We start from the raw sequence: 17,095 nt of genomic DNA, 5'->3' as shown, positions 1-17,095 counted from the left end.
GAGGAGAAGGGACCAGGGGGAGAAGGGACATCTATGGCCAAGTGAGATGGGACCAGCGGGGAGAAGACCTCTCAGGAAGAGTGCGAAGGTCTCGGAGGAAAGATGATTCACCTGGGAGAAGGGACAAAGGGGAGAAGGGACCCCAGGGGCCAGAATTCCAGAATGGACCAGAAGTGAGACTGGAGAATAGGCTCTGGTATCAGGCCTGTCAGTCTAAAAACACGTATTCACCAACTGGGAGGGGCATTCAGGTCGTGGAGGCCTGATGAGTCGGGGGGGGGCAGAGATGGTGCGGGCGCCTAGGAACCCCCCACCCTCTTCAGAGCATACAAATATAGACTTCTGGGCTCACCTTCCGGGCCATTGGGCTGAAACAAAGCCCCGACGAACCCAACACGCGAGCTGGTAACCTACTCCTAGAGGGGATCCCTGCGCGTCCCTGTGCTCACCGTGTGATGCCATTATAAACACGGCGGTTCAATGCGGGCTCATTTAGTAAATTACTGATAGTACAAATGACTCTGTATGAGTTCATTATTCCGTAAGGGACTCATACCAAGAGGCGGCTGTGTCTGCGCGTGCACCGCTCACTACACACTGGTTGTTGCACTGTGGGACTACAACGTGAGCATTATATTGAATCGGATGGAGCAATGAATCAAGCATGACCTCCTTTAAGTTTTTCTAAGCTTTGATTATTAATATACTTCTCTTCCTATGTGTGGCCTTACCGGGCCATTAATTCACCCAGCCAGATTGGTACAACTGGTATTTCAATAAATGTTTACAATGGCGCTGCTCACTCCTGGCTCTCAGGGGCACGACGTGTGACCCTTGTTGCTTGTGCCACCGTGTGACAGGACATACCATTGTGTGATAGAACATACCTCTGTGTGATAGGACATACCATTGTGTGATAGAACATACCTCTGTGTGATAGGACATACCATTGTGTGATAGAACATACCTCTGTGTGATAGGACATACCTCTGTGTGATAGGACATACCTCTGTGTGATTGGACATACCACTGTATGATAGGACATACCACTGTGTGATAGGACATACCACTGTCTGATAGGACGTACCTCTGTGTGATAGGACGTACCACTGTATGATAGAGTATCACTGTGTGATAGGACGTACCACTGTGTGATAGGACGTACCACTGTGTGATAGGACGTACCACTGTGTGATAGGACATACCTCTGTGTGATAGGACATACCTCTGTGTGATAGGACGTACCACTGTATGATAGAGTATCACTGTGTGATAGGACGTACCACTGTGTGATAGGACATACCACTGTGTGATAGGACGTACCACTGTATGCTAGACTATCACTGTGTGATAGGACATACCTCTGTGTGATAGAACATACCATTGTGTGATAGGACATACCTCTGTGTGATAGGACATGCCACTGTGTGATAGGACATACCTCTGCGGGATACGACATACCTCTGTGTAATAGGACATGGCACTGTGTGATAGGACATACCTCTGTGTGATAGGACATACCTCTGTGTGATTGGACATGCCACTGTGTGATAGGATATACCTCTGTGTGATAGGATATACCAGTGTATTATAAGACATACCTCTGTATAATAGGACATACCACTGTGTGTAGGACATACCACTGTGTGATAGGACATATCTCTGTGTGATAAGACATACCTCTGTGTGATGGGACATACCTCTGTGTGATGGGACATACCTCTGCGGGATATGACGTACTACTGTGTGATAGGACATACCATTGTGTGACAGGACATACCATTGTGTGATAGGACATACCTCTGTGTGATTGGACATACCTCTGTGTGATGGGACATACCTCGGTGTGATAGGACATACTTCTGTGTGATAGGACATACCTCTGTGTGATAGGACATACCTCTGTGTGATGGGACATACCTCTGTGTGTTATGTCATAGCTCTGTACGATAGGAAATACCTCTGTGTGATGGGACATACCTCTGTGTGATGGGACATACCACTGTGTGATGGGACATACCTCTGTGTGATAGGACATACTTCTGTGTGATAGGACATACCACTGTGTGTAGGACATACCACTGTGTGATAGGACATATCTCTGTGTGATAAGACATACCTCTGTGTGATGGGACATACCTCTGTGTGATGGGACATACCTCTGCGGGATATGACGTACTACTGTGTGATAGGACATACCATTGTGTGACAGGACATACCATTGTGTGATAGGACATACCTCTGTGTGATTGGACATACCTCTGTGTGATGGGACATACCTCGGTGTGATAGGACATACTTCTGTGTGATAGGACATACCTCTGTGTGATAGGACATACCTCTGTGTGATGGGACATACCTCTGTGTGTTATGTCATAGCTCTGTACGATAGGAAATACCTCTGTGTGATGGGACATACCTCTGTGTGATGGGACATACCACTGTGTGATGGGACATACCTCTGTGTGATGGGACATACCTCTGTGTTGTGTGATAGGACATAGCTCTGTGTGATGGGACATACCTCTGTGTGTTATGGCATACCTCTGTATGATAGGACATACCTCTGTGTGATGGACACACCTCTGTGTGATGGGACATACCTCTGTGTGATGTGGGCTCCTCACTAGGAAGCAGTGTGAAGAGTTTACTCCGGCAGCACTTGTCTGCCTTTTCTTCCACTTACAATATTGTATTATATCTGCCTTCCCGAGTACCTCTGACCTTCGGAAAGGTCAGAGGGTCTCGTATCGCACGTCAGATGCCCACAAGCCTCGCGCAGACGGACAACAGCTGGGCCTGGACCCCAGACTGGGGGGTGGTCACGAGTGAGGCCAGCCCTGGTGAACTCACCAGTGAACGAGAAACCCGCTCAGACCCGGTGAGAGGTCGCACGCCTGGGGGCCAGCGCACATACTCCAAGCTATTTCGGGTACCACGAGGGGCCCCGTGACCGGCTCCACGTACTCACACTCGTCACGAGCCCGCGGTTCACGGGAGAGGGACCGGCACAAAAACAAACCGGGAGGTCACAGATGCGACAATAGATACTCACACATCACAAGGTATGAGGTGCAAGAAGGGCCCAAGAAAGCAGTGGCGTAACGATAATTGAGGGGGGGGGGGGCCTGCAACGTACGTAGAGGGCCCCCCTCTGGACTCTATTAGGAGCTCCCCGGCTGAAGTGCAGTGCTGAGGGGGCCCCCTGGAGCTTGCCCCCTCCCCACTGCGGGGGATGCGGGGGGCTGTGTTACGCCCCTGCAAGAAAAGAGCAGCCGGCGGGAGCGCACAGAACAGCACGAGAAACGAGGTGCAAGGGAAGGGCCCCAAGAAAGGAGTAACACTCAGTGAGAACACTCAGTGAGATCACGGAACCGGGCAGCAATCACAAGATATGAATTCAGCACAAACATAAGAATAACACGCCGTGAGTTCACAAGGTGTGAACTGCAAGAAGGGCCCAAGAACGGGCAACAGGCGGGAGCGCACAGAACAGCACGAGAAACGAGGTGCAAGGGAAGGGCCCCAAGAAAGGAGCAGCCGGCGGGAGCGCAGAGAACAGCACAAGAAACGAGGTGCAGGGGAGGGGCCCAAGAAAGGAGCAGCCGGCGGGAGCGCACAGAACAGCACGAGAAACGAGGTGCAAGGGAAGGGCCCCAAGAAAGGAGCAGCACTCAGTGAGAACACTCAGTGAGTTCACGGAACCGGGCAGCAATCACAAGATATGAATTCAGCACAAACATAAGAATAACACGCCGTGAGTTCACAAGGTGTGAACTGCAAGACGGGCCCAAGAACGGGCAACAGGTGGGAGCGCAGAGAACAGCACGAGAAACGAGGTGCAGGGAAGGGCCCCAAAGGACTCAGTGAGTTCACGGAACTGAACAGCAGATACTTTAACTGGTCACAAGTTGAGGTCACAGGAACGGAAGCAAGGAAAGAGCACACAGTGAGTTACCAGAGGCATAGAAGCAAGAAATGAACACGCAGCGAAGTGACAGACCATAGACTGACCCTCAGGTGGTAGAACAATGCAAGGTCTCTTCTGGAAGCCAGGTGGACAGGAGTGACGTCTTCACAGCTCGAGCAGTTCTGGTTGAAGACGCACTAAGAGCTGGGTGGAGTGACTGCCAAGCAGCTCGGGTGGTAGACGCAGCACCCTAGCCCTCAGCAGCCCAGCAGCAGCCGCCCTGCCCTCGGAATGGGCCCCTACACCAGGTGGTAGATGGTTTTCATCTCTAGTGCTCCAGCTTACGTCATGGACATCTTTCTTCATAAAACTGAAAAAATGCCCAGAGGCTTTTTTTTTTCATTTTTCAAAGAAAAATGCAGCGAGGCTGGCAAAATGGTGCCCTGCCTGGCACTGCCATGCAAGGCAGGAAGGTACACTGCAGACAGTGTGGCAAAGCCTCCAGTGATAGGAGCCGAGGCTGCGTGGCATCAGGACAGTCAGGGTGGGTCCACCCAAGGGGCGGACAACAGCTCCTCTGTCGGACACAGGGTGGTTCCCATATCTAAAGGAGGCAGTGGACCGAGGAGGTGCACGGACAGAGGTGGGTGGACAAGAAATCTGTGGGTTTGTGGCATGTGTCCCACTACACTGACCTCTAAACCAGGCCTGGTTCTTGCTAGTCCTTGCCAGCCCTTGCTCCCTTCAACAACAGCTTGTTTGGTAAACGTTTCCACTCCTCCCAAAGACCTCTCCTCCTGTGTGTGCCCCCTACCTCACCCCTGGCATGTTGTACTTCACTCCCTTCATCCCTTCTTGCCTCTCCCGACAACGTCTACTTGACGCAGATTTCATTCTTACCTCACTCCTTACCATCTGTACTTCACACTGACTCCCTTCACGCCTCAGCCCTTACAACCTGCACTTCACACTGACTCCCTTCACGACTCACTCCTTACAACCTGTACTTCACACTCACTCCCTTCACGCCTCACCAGGCGCGCAACACCCATTGGACTCACAGGGCTTCAGCCCCCCCCGTCGTGTGTGGCAGCCCGGGATGAGACACCTTCCCCGGCAAAAAAGCAGCCGCCCCCGAGCACTTCACAGGTCTTTAAAAGACCATTTGCATGTTAATGAGGCCTCGCTGTTGTTTCACCCCTTCTAAGAGCCCCTGCAGCTCCACTCTGCCTATTGCTTAAAGTTCAGCCCCCCCCGAAATTTTTGCTCAGCCCCCCCCGAAATTTTTGCTCAGCCCCCCCCGAAATTTGGCTCTAGTTGCGCCTCTGCGCCTCACCCCTTACAAGCTGCACTTCACACTGACTCCCTTCACGCCTCACCCCTTACAAGCTGCACTTCACACTGACTCCCTTCACGCCTCCCCCCTTACAACCTGTACTTCACACTGACTCCCATCACGACTCACTCCTTACAACCTGCACTTCACACTGACTCCCTTCACGCCTCACACCTTACAACCTGTACTTCACACTCACTCCCTTCACGCCTCACCCCTTACATCCAGTACTTCACAGAGACTCCCTTCACGCCTCAGCCCTTACAACCTGCACGTCACACTCACTCCCTTCACGCCTCACCCCTTACAACCTGTACTTCACACTCACTCCCTTCACGCCTCACCCCTTACATCCAGTACTTCACAGAGACTCCCTTCACGCCTCACACCTTACAACCTATACTTCACACTCACTCCCTTCACGCCTCACACCTTACAACCTGTACTTCACACTCACTCCCTTCACGCCTCACACCTTACAACCTGTACTTCACACTGACTCCCTTCATGCCTCACACCTTACAACCTGCACTTCACAGTTACTCCCTTCCTGCCTCACTCCTTACAACCTGTACTTTACACTGACTCCCTTCACGCCTCGCCCCTTACTACCTGCACTTCACACTGACTCCCTACCTGCCTTACTCCTTACAACCTGTACATCACATTGACTCTCTTCAAGCTTCACCCCTTACAACCTATACTTCACACTGTCTTCACACCTCAACCCTTACATCCTGAACTTCACACTCACTCCCTTCACTCCTAGACACTTACAACCTGTACTTCACACTGAGTTTGTTCACGCCTCACCCCTTACAAGCTGCACTTCACACTGACTCCGTTCATGCCTCACTCGTTACAACCTATGCTTCACACTGACTCCTTTCACGTCTCACCCTTTACAACCTGTACTTTACACTGATTCCCTTCCACCCTCACCCTTACAACCAGTACTTTTCACTGACTCCCTTCCTGTCTCACTCCTTACAACCTGTACTTCACACTGAATCCCTTCACGCCTCACACCTCAACCCTCACAAACAGTACTTCACACTAACTCCCTTCACGCCTCACTCCTTACAACCTGTACTTCACACTGACTCCCTACTGCCTCACTCTTTACAACATGTACTTCACACTGATTCCCTTACACCCTCACCATTACAACCTGTACTTTACACGGACTCCCTTCCTGCCTCACCCCTTACAACTATTATTTCACACTGACTCCATTCATCCCTGAGCCCTTACAACCTGTACTTCACACTAACTCCCTTCACGCCTCATCCCTTACATCCAGTACTTCACAGAGACTCCCTTCACTTCACGCCTCACACCTTACAACCTGTACTTCACACTCCCTCCCTTCACACCTCACCCCTTACAACCTGTACTTCACCCTCACTCCCTTCACTCCTCACCCCTTACAATCTGTACTTCACACTGACTCACTTCACGCCTCACTCCTTACAACCTGTACATCACACTGACTCCCTTCACGCCTCACTCCTTACAACCTGTACTTCACACTAACTCCCTTCACGCATCACCCCTTACATCCAGTACTTCACAGAGACTCCCTTCACTTCACGCCTCACACCTTACAACCTGTACTTCACACTCCCTCCCTTCACGCCTCACCCCTTACAACCTGTACTTCACACTCACTCCCTTCACTCCTCACCCCTTACAACCTGTACTTCACACTGACTCACTTCACGCCTCAGCCCTTACAACCTGCACTTCACAGTTACTCCCTTCCTGCTTCACTCCTTACAATCTGTACTTCACACTGACTCCCTTCACGCCTCACTCCTTACAATCTGTACTTCACACTGACTTCCTTCACGCCTCACTCCTTACAACCTGTACTTCACACTGACTCCCTTCACGCCTCAGCCCTTACAACCTGCACTTCACACTGACTCCCTTCACGACTCACTCCTTACAACCTGCACTTCACACTGACTCCCTTCACGACTCACTCCTTACAACCTGGACTTCACACTCACTCCCTTCACGCCTCAGCCCTTACAACCTGCACTTCACACTGACTCCCTTCACTCCTCACACCTTACAACCTGCACTTCACACTGACTCCCTTCACGCCTCACACCTTACAACCTGCACTTCACACTGACTCCCTTCACGACTCACTCCTTACAACCTGGACTTCACACTCACTCCCTTCACGCCTCAGCCCTTACAACCTGCACTTCACACTGACTCCCTTCACTCCTCACACCTTAAAACCTGCACTTCACACTGACTCCCTTCACGCCTCACACCTTACAACCTGCACTTCACACTGACTCCCTTCACGACTCACTCCTTACAACCTGGACTTCACACTCACTCCCTTCACGCCTCAGCCCTTACAACCTGCACTTCACACTGACTCCCTTCACACCTCACTCCTTATAACCTGCACTTCACACTGACTCCCTTCACGCCTCACCCCTTACATCCATCACTTCACAGAGACTCCCTTCATGCCTCACACCTTACAACCTGTACTTCACACTCACTCCGTTCACGCCTCACCCCTTACAACCTGTACTTCACACTCACTCCCTTCACACCTCACGCCTTACAACCTGTACTTCACACTGACTCCCTTCACACCTCACCCCTTACAAACAGTACTTCACACTGTCTCCCTTCACGCCTCAGCCCTTTACACCTGCACTTCACACGGACTCCCTTCCTGCCTCACTCCTTACAACCTGTACTTCACACTGACTCCCTTCACGCCTCACCCCTCACAACCAGTACTTCACAGAGACTCCCTTCACGCTTCACCCCTTATAACCTGCACTTCACACTGACTCCCTTCCTGCATGACTCATTACAACCTGTACTTCACACTCACTCACGTCACGCCTCACCCCTTACAACTTGCACTTAACACCAACTCCCTTTCTACCTGACCCCTTACAACCAGTACTTTCCACTGACTTCCTTCACATGTCACCCCTTACAACCAGTCCTTCACTCTGACTCCCTTCACGTCTCACCCCTTACAATCAGTACTTCACACCGACTTCCTTCGTGGTTCACCCCTTACAATCAGTACTTTACCATGACTCCCTTCACTCCTCACCCCTTACAGCCTGTACTTCACACTGACTCTCTTCACGTCTCACCCCTTACAACCTGTACCTCACACTGAGTCAGTTCATGCCTCCCTCCTTGCAACCAGTACTTTACACTGACTCGCTTCACGCCTCACGCCTCACCCCTTACAACCAGTACTTCATACTGACTCCCTTCACGCCTCACCCTTTAGAACCTGTACTTCAGACTGATTCCCTTACAACCTCACCGTTACAACCTGTACTTTACACTGTCTCCCTTCCTGCCTCGCTCCTTACAACCTGCACTTCACACTGACTCCCTTCACGCCTCACTCCTTACAAACTGTACTTTACACTCTCCCTTCACGCCTCACCCCATACAACCTGCACTTCACACTGACTCCCTTCCTGCCTTACTCCTTACAACCTGTACATCACATTAACTCCCTTCACGCTTCCTCCCTTACAACCTATGCTTCACACTGACTCCCTTCACACCTCACCCCTTACATCCTGAACTTCACACTGACTCCTTTCACGCCTCACCCTGTACAACCTGTACTTTACACTGATTCCCTTCCTGTCTCACTCCTTACAACCTGTACTTCACACTGACTCCCTTCACGCTTCACATCTCACCCCTCACAAACAGTACTTCACCCTGACTCCCTTCACGCCTCACTCCTTATAACCTGTACTTCACACTGACTCCCTTACACACTCACCATCACAACCTGTACTTTACACTGACTCCCTTCCTGCCTCACTCCTTACAACCTGTACATCACATTGAATCCTTTCACGCCTCACTGCTTCCAACCTGTACTTCACACTGACTCCCTTCACACCTCCTCCTTACAACTATTATTTCACACTGACTCCCTTCACGACGCAGCCCTTACAACCTGCACTTCACACTGACTCCCTTCATGCCTCACCCCTTACAACCTGTACTTCACACTCACTCCCTTCACGCCTCAACCCTTACAGCCTGTACTTCACACTCACTCCGTTCACATCTCACTCCTTACAATCTGTACTTCACACTGACTCCCTTCACGCCTCACCCTTTACAACCTGTACAACACATTAACTTCTTTCCTACCTTGCTCCTTAAGACCTGATTTTCACACTGACTCCCTTCCTACCTCCCGCTGGCTCCCTTCCTACTTGACTCCCCGGGCGTACTGGCCTTCAGCGTTTCCCTGGGAAGTTGTAAGTGTGGGGGGACCAGTTTTGTTACTGGGGGCTGGTTTCATTCCTAGGGGCTGTTTTGTAGCTGTGCAGCAGTTTTAAAAGCACTGCAAAGTTCCTTGTATATTCAGTCGTTTTTGGGCAATAATAAGATCAAAATAACTCTGGTGATTAATGTACCTGTGGGAGAGAGATGGGAGCTTTGTCTTGTGGCAGTTTTGCCTCATCTAAGGTAGCTCAGAGGGTTAATGTGCCTGCTGCAAACAATATGTACTATGTATATGAAAGAGCAATATTTATTGTGCATTGCTCAGTGGGTTACTGCTTTTGTCACAGAGATTCTTTTGTTACTGTGCATTTCATAAGTTACGATTGCAATCTAGCACAGCGAGCTATGAACTGCCATAAATGAGCTGTACGCAAACTGCAAGGTACAGGTTATGAAGTTATGTTTTTCCCCAGTCCTACATTATCCTCATGTGGCTGAAAAAACAAAAAGGTTTGTTTGGGTAGAAATAAATTCTTATTATTAAAGTCAACCCTAACCACTGTCTGTGTTATTTTCTGAATCCTGAGTTTGTGCTTCTCCAGACCAAGCATTCTCATAAAAGGCCTCCCAGTATGGACAGCATGCGCACCCCACACCTTGTAGTCCACTTTGCCTCATGTAACATTCTCTATAAACTGGTCCACATGTGTATGATTTATTATCTCTGTAAGTGTGCGTGATGTCAAGTGCTCCGACTCCCTACACTGGTATCTGCTATAAAACAAATAAAATCCATGTGAGAGAGGGGCTATGGAGAGATGAGAGGCGCTGTTGGAGGGTGATAGCGAGGGAATCATTGCAGAGCCCCAACAAAGATTGTCGTATCCTGGTGCATTGTAAGGTCATCATTTACTATGCTTTAAAAGCTAATACACTGGAATATATAATGATAAATGTGTTGTGGAATGCACCATTTTTCCCAAACCTTCTTGATGGGAGAACCCCTCAAACCCCTTGTTTGCCATGGTCAGGCTCGCTCCCTGCACTCACTACGCACTGTACGAGCTGCTCAGGCAATATTTGCCAGGGCCGCTTTGGGTTCCCAGTCCGGCCCTGCCTGTAGTTCACACTCACTGACTTTTATGGTTTCCCCCACAGGTTCCACCGTGCTGTGGGAGCAACAGATGCGCATTGATACGTGTGCTTGCAGACGTTTCAACTTACATTTGTGGAAGGCTTCCCCAGGGACAGAAATGTAGCTTCGCCCGCGGGACGGAAAGCGGTAGTTGGTCAAATTGACTGACATCGGAAACTTCATCATGGAGAAGTCTGTGTGGAGAGCACAAGAGAAAAGGGAGAGCACAAGAAAAAGAAAAGGGAGAGCACAAGAGAGAGAAAAGGGAGAGCACAAGAGAGAGAGAGAAGGGAGAGGTTTAATATAAATTTAGTGAGTGAAACAGTGAATCAATGTAAAAACCTTTTTTCGTCAACAGCTCTAGCCTGGTTATGTCGGTGGCAGCAGCAAAAACAGCTCCTCTCGGGTAGGTTTGCGATTTTCTTATATACTGTGCTCTGTTACCCAACGGTATAGCACACCTTAGTACTCTATTGAATGCTACAGTACACAATGATATCCCGCACAGTGCCTCCCTACACCATGCCACCCACGTCTACAGTAAACCGTGCTATGCTACTGAGCACTACTGGGCACTACCTTTGCTACGCTTCCCAGCAGTAGAGTGCACTCTGATACGCTACCCAATGCTACGGTACCCCAATGCTATGCTACAGCACACCAGTGCTACGCTACCCAACGCTACAGCACACCAATGCTACGCTACCCAATGCTACAGCACACCAGTGCTTCGCTACCCAATGCTACAGCACACCAATGCTACGCTACCCAATGCTACAACACACCAATGCTACGCTACCCAATTCTACAACACACCAGTGCTACGCTACCCAATGCTACAGCACACCAGTGCTACGCTACCCAACGTTACAGCACACCAATGCTACGCTACAGCGCACCAATGCTACGGTACCCAACGCAACAGCACACCAATGCTACGCTACCCAATGCTAGAGCACACCAGTGCTACACTACCCAACGTTACAGCATACCAATGCTATGCTACCCAATGCTACAGCACACCAGTGCTACTCTACCCAATGCTACAGCACACCAATGCTACACTCCCAATGCTACAGCACACCAATGCTACGCTACAGCGCACCAATTCTACGGTACCCAACGCTACAACACACCAGTGCTATGCTACCCAATGCTACAGCACACCAATGCTATGCTACCCAAAGCTACAACACACCAGTGCTACGCTACCCAATGCTACAGCACACCAGTGCTACACTACCCAATGCTACAGCACACCAATGCTTCGCTACCCAATGCTACAGCACACCAGTGCTACACTACCCAACGTTACAGCATACCAATGCTATGCTACCCAATGCTACAGTACACCAGTGCTACTCTACCCAATGCTACAGCACACCAATGCTACACTACCCAATGCTACAGTACACCAATTCTACGCTACAGCGCACCAATTCTACGGTACCCAACGCTACAGCACACCAATGCTACGCTACCCAACGCTACAACACACCAGTGCTACGCTACCCAATGCTACAGCACACCAGTGCTACACTACCCAATGCTACAGCACACCAATGCTACACTACCCAATGCTACAGCACACCAATGCTTCGCTACCCAATGCTACAACACACCAGTTCTATGCTACCCAATGCTACAGCACACCAGTGCTACACTACCCAACGTTACAGCATACCAATGCTATGCTACCCAATGCTACAGCACACCAGTGCTACTCTACCCAATGCTACAGCACACCAATGCTATGCTACCCAATGCTACAACACACCAGTGCTACGCTACCCAATGCTACAGCACACCAATGCTACGCTACAGCGCACCAATTCTACGGTACCCAACGCTACAGCACACCAGTGCTATGCTACCCAATGCTACAGCACACCAATGCTACGCTACCCAACGCTACAACACACCAGTGCTACGCTACCCAATGCTACAGCACACCAGTGCTACACTACCCAATGCTACAGCACACCAATGCTACACTACCCAATGCTACAGCACACCAATGCTTCGCTACCCAGTGCTACAGCACACCAGTGCTACACTACCCAATGCTACAGCACACCAATGCTATGCTACCCAATGCTACAGCACACCAGTGCTACTCTACCCAATGCTACAGCACACCAATGCTACACTACCCAATGCTACAGCACACCAATGCTACGCTACCCAATGCTACAGCACACCAGTGCTACACTACCCAATGCTACAGCACACCAATGCTACGCTACAGCGCACCAATGCTGCGGTACCCAACGCTAAAGTACTCTATGCTATTGTACCCACCGCCATAGTACACAGTGCTCTGTTACTCAATCTTATAATACATTAGGCAAAAGTAGTCAATGCTACAGTACACTATGTTACGCTACTCAATGCTACAGTACACTATGCTACGCTACTCAATGCAACAGTACACTATGCTATGCTACTCAATGCTACAGTACACTATGCTATGCTGCCCAGTGCTAGAGTTCACTATGTTACCCAACACTGTAGTGCACTATACTATGCTACTCAATACTGCAGTACACTATGCTACGCTACTCAATGCCACAGTACGCCAAGCTATTGTACCCAATGCTACAGTACACTATGCTATTCTACTCAATACTACAGTACACTATGCTCTGCTGCCTAGCGCTATAGAGTACATTATGCTATTGTACCCAACGCTATAGTACACAGGTCTCTGGTACTCAATGCTATAATATATTAGGCTACACTCCCTAATGTTGTGGTACACTTTGCCACCCTTCTCAGCACAGCACACACTGTGCTGTGCTGTCCAACGCTACGGTACAATACGCTATGCTTTGCATTGCTACAGTACACCATGCCATGCTATGCTAAACTCTTCCATGATACAGTACATAATGCTCATATAGATGAATATGTGAATTGAGAGCCACAAAAACGGCCCGATGCAATAAAGATTTTCACCAGGTATCACTTGTGCTTTTGCACTACATTAACACGTAGTTGGTAAAAAGGCAAAGGGAGATGTTGTAAATGAAAGATGTCCAGTTCCAAGGTAGATTAGATAAGTTGGTTGATTAAGATAGATGGTATGAAGAGCCCCATCAGGAGCAGCCTTCCTGCTGCTCAGCCCATCCTCCCACTGACTCCATCCCTCATCCATCATTCCACAGCCTCATCACACACCAACATTCCACACCACGGTCACACTGGCTGAGCAGCAGGGATAACACATCTCCCTTCCTTTCACAGAATAACATTAGACTCTTGCATGGTGTTTACCATATAGCAATGAGAAGCAATACAGATGCATGAAGATAACCGGTGGAAACATTGCATGCATTATGCACAACTGGGCAAGGAACACACACCAAAAGTGTGTGTAAAACAGGTGAAAACATTGCAAGCATTATGCACAACTGACTAAGCAACACAATAAATGCAACGGACCATGAATGTAACAACAGCAAATAATGATAATAACCCCTTCTCCCTTTGTACCCAGAACACAACATACACACTCTACCACACCACTAATCCTCGAACAAACCCCAAAGTGCCACAAACATGCCAGCTGGCCAGGCTGACATAAAGACAGCAAATGGGGAACTAACCACGGGGGCGCAGTAGAGGATCGCCTATAGCAAAAGAACAAAACAACAGGAAAGATGAACCACCTTGACTGGCGAACAACCTTGGCTTAAATATTGCCCATCACCTTAACCAATAGTAGGGGTGGAACAACCCTGCAAACACACGTGATTTGGCTTACACACAGCCCTTCACCCTAATACACCGTGAGGGTGGAACAACACACCAATCACACATAACTTTTGGCTTAAACACAGCCCATCACCCTTACCCGAAGTGAGATTGGAAGTACACTTCACACCCACTTCATTTGGCTTCAACCTTGCCCTTCACCCCTACCCTATAGGAAGAGTTGAACAACACTTCACACAAGTCATTTGACTTTAACCCTGCCCTTCACCCTTGCCCCGTAGGTAGGGTGGAACAACAACGTCAACTCTGCCCTTCACCCACACTCCCATGGATAGGGTGGCACACGTACTTCAACCACAAGTAGTTTGGCTAAAACCCTGTCCTTTACCCTTACCCATAGTAAAGGTGGAACAAAAAACTCCACACAACTGCACACTTCAAACAGAAGTCATTTGGCTTAGCTCTTACATTCACCCTTAACTGTAGTAAGGGTGGAACCAAACATCAACCACAAGCACTCCTTAAGAATAAACACATCTAACCATAGTACGCAAGAAACATATCCACTGCCACAACACCAGCCCTAACAAAGTCCGCAGTCACACACCCACTCTGCAAAAGCCTACACACGAAGAGATGGCACAAAACCCCCCTGTCAGTTGGAAACCCTTGACCACAAAAGATACTCTTACCCCAACACCATAGCACACTAAAGCACATCAATGAGAGTCAAAAAAAAATGTCACCCACTCATACCCCTTCAAATATGAAGTATGGATGTTGCATAAACTTTGGCTATAATAGCAATAGTGTAGGGGTCAGACAGGTTTCCGATGAAGCACTCCGACAATAACTGCAGTAGAGTGGTTGAACTTCAACCGAGGGCAGCAAAGGTTACCCCAAAAGCTGCGCCAACACTCCACCTACAGTTAACATTAAGCAATCAGAGGGAAAATGACCCCTCGATATAGCAAAACTCTCTTTCTGTCCAGGAAACAATAAATGAAACAAAATGAGAGGTCACCATAGTTTGCACCATAAACAGTTTCCCGCCAAGTTCAGCTCTTCTGCTGGTTGTGGGTACAGACCTCCTCTGGTTCTTGTCCAACCTAAAGTATGGAACTGTCGCCCGAGAACAGACACCGACAGTTCATTTCGTGCACAAGGACGCATAGCTGTACTTCTTACTGCTCCACAAATGTGTTGCTCATTAAGTACAATGTTGAAATATCCTGTGAAACCTTGTTGTTGCCCCGCAACGCGGAGCAAACGATGTGACTGGAAAGTCAATAAGAGAACAACAGCGGGCAGGCAAGATGGCCTCACGCTGACGTGAAGACCGTCGAGTGGCTCCGGGTACGTTGATGCTGCAAAGAACCTTAAACTTCCAAGAACATCACTGATGCAGACTCACGTGACCCCAGTTGTGAGGTAAGGGAAGCACGAGCTGTGGGAGGCCGGGAACTAGGAGTAGAAAGAAACGCTGCCTTGACCGTGTGCCGTGAAGGCCAACGACCTCGTTACAATGTCTCTGGGTTGGACTCATGTAGGTCTGGTCGAATACATGATACGAGTGTAGGGAGCCACAACTTCAATCCAAAACCACAAACTCTTGAGCCAAATAAAATACAGGACACACAACTCCCGTATGAAGGCTGACCACAAACACAACAGCTTGCCCGTAATCCCCATGGAACAATGAATATTCACGCAATACTCCAGGCTTACGGAGATGCTCATCTGTAGCCCTTGTTACAAATGCCAACCAGTAAAAACCTGTGCTTGCCCTTGGTGGTTGGCTGTCGAATGAAGTAGGACACTGGTGGGGCTTGAGGGCATACAATACTTCTCAGTACTACAAGGTTGCTTATGTGAGGCTTGACCTTCTAATTGTAGTTTCATCAGCTTTGTTATCACGGTTTCTTCTTACCTTCAGTCTGCAGTCTCATCAGGTTTGTTTCCACAGTATCTTCTCTCTATCCATTTGCGCACGTAGTTCTCCTTTAAATCATCGCCATAATATGTTGTAAATGAAAGATGTCCGGTTTCAAGGTAGATTAGATAAGTTGGTTGATTAAGATAGATGGTATGAAGAGCCCTACCAGGAGCAGCCTTCCTGCTGCTGAGCCCATCCTCCAACTGACTCCATCCCTCATCCGTCATTCCACAGCATCATCACACACCAACATTCCACACCCCAGGCACACTGGCTGAGCAGCAGGTATAACAGAGATAAACAACCAGTATTTGTGCAGGCTTTGCATAGGTTAATACCCCCCTTTTTAGATCTCGCCTACACAGCACATGAGCTGGGCTGTGAGACATATTGTTTACAATTCAGCAGTAGTGGCCCACGCAGGTAAGCGCGGTGGGACAGGGTGGTGGGGGGTAAAAGTGACAAGCGACGGGATAGTGAAAATAAAATAATTAAATAGAACCACTTACTTTTCGCTCTGCAGGGAAAGACCACTGTGTATTGTGCTTACTTACCTCTTGCAATGTAAGTATTCTTGTGTATTTGTGCTAATATCTCCAGGTAGGAGATATACCAATGTGTTAGTGAGTGTGGGTACCGAAGTGGGTTCTGGCCTAGTCAGAACTCCCACTAGGACTCTCCATGTCCGTGACAGTGGCATGGAACTTGCCACTTTGCTAGTAAGTCCCACTAACTTCGGCAAGTACACACAACAGCCTTTGATTAATGGTCAGGGAGGGGCACTACCTTTACATAGCA

At 49.2% G+C, this 17,095-nt stretch overlaps 1 protein-coding gene across 2 annotated transcripts in view; it reads right to left on the bottom strand.

The window, feature by feature from the left end:
* Positions 1-17,095, bottom strand: part of ADGRD1 (adhesion G protein-coupled receptor D1) — a 1,181,274-nt gene that overhangs the window by 859,597 nt on the left and 304,582 nt on the right. For both annotated transcript variants that reach the window (XM_085636451.1, XM_085636453.1), the window contains one exon: positions 10,734-10,838. In XM_085636451.1, the coding sequence (XP_085492577.1) occupies positions 10,734-10,838 (105 nt within the window). The remainder of the gene's footprint in view (positions 1-10,733; positions 10,839-17,095) is intronic.

Source organism: Triturus cristatus, chromosome 11 (genome assembly GCF_964204655.1).
Source record: "Triturus cristatus chromosome 11, aTriCri1.1, whole genome shotgun sequence".
NCBI lineage: Eukaryota > Metazoa > Chordata > Amphibia > Caudata > Salamandridae > Triturus > Triturus cristatus.
This window is presented reverse-complemented; position numbering and strand designations above follow the sequence as displayed.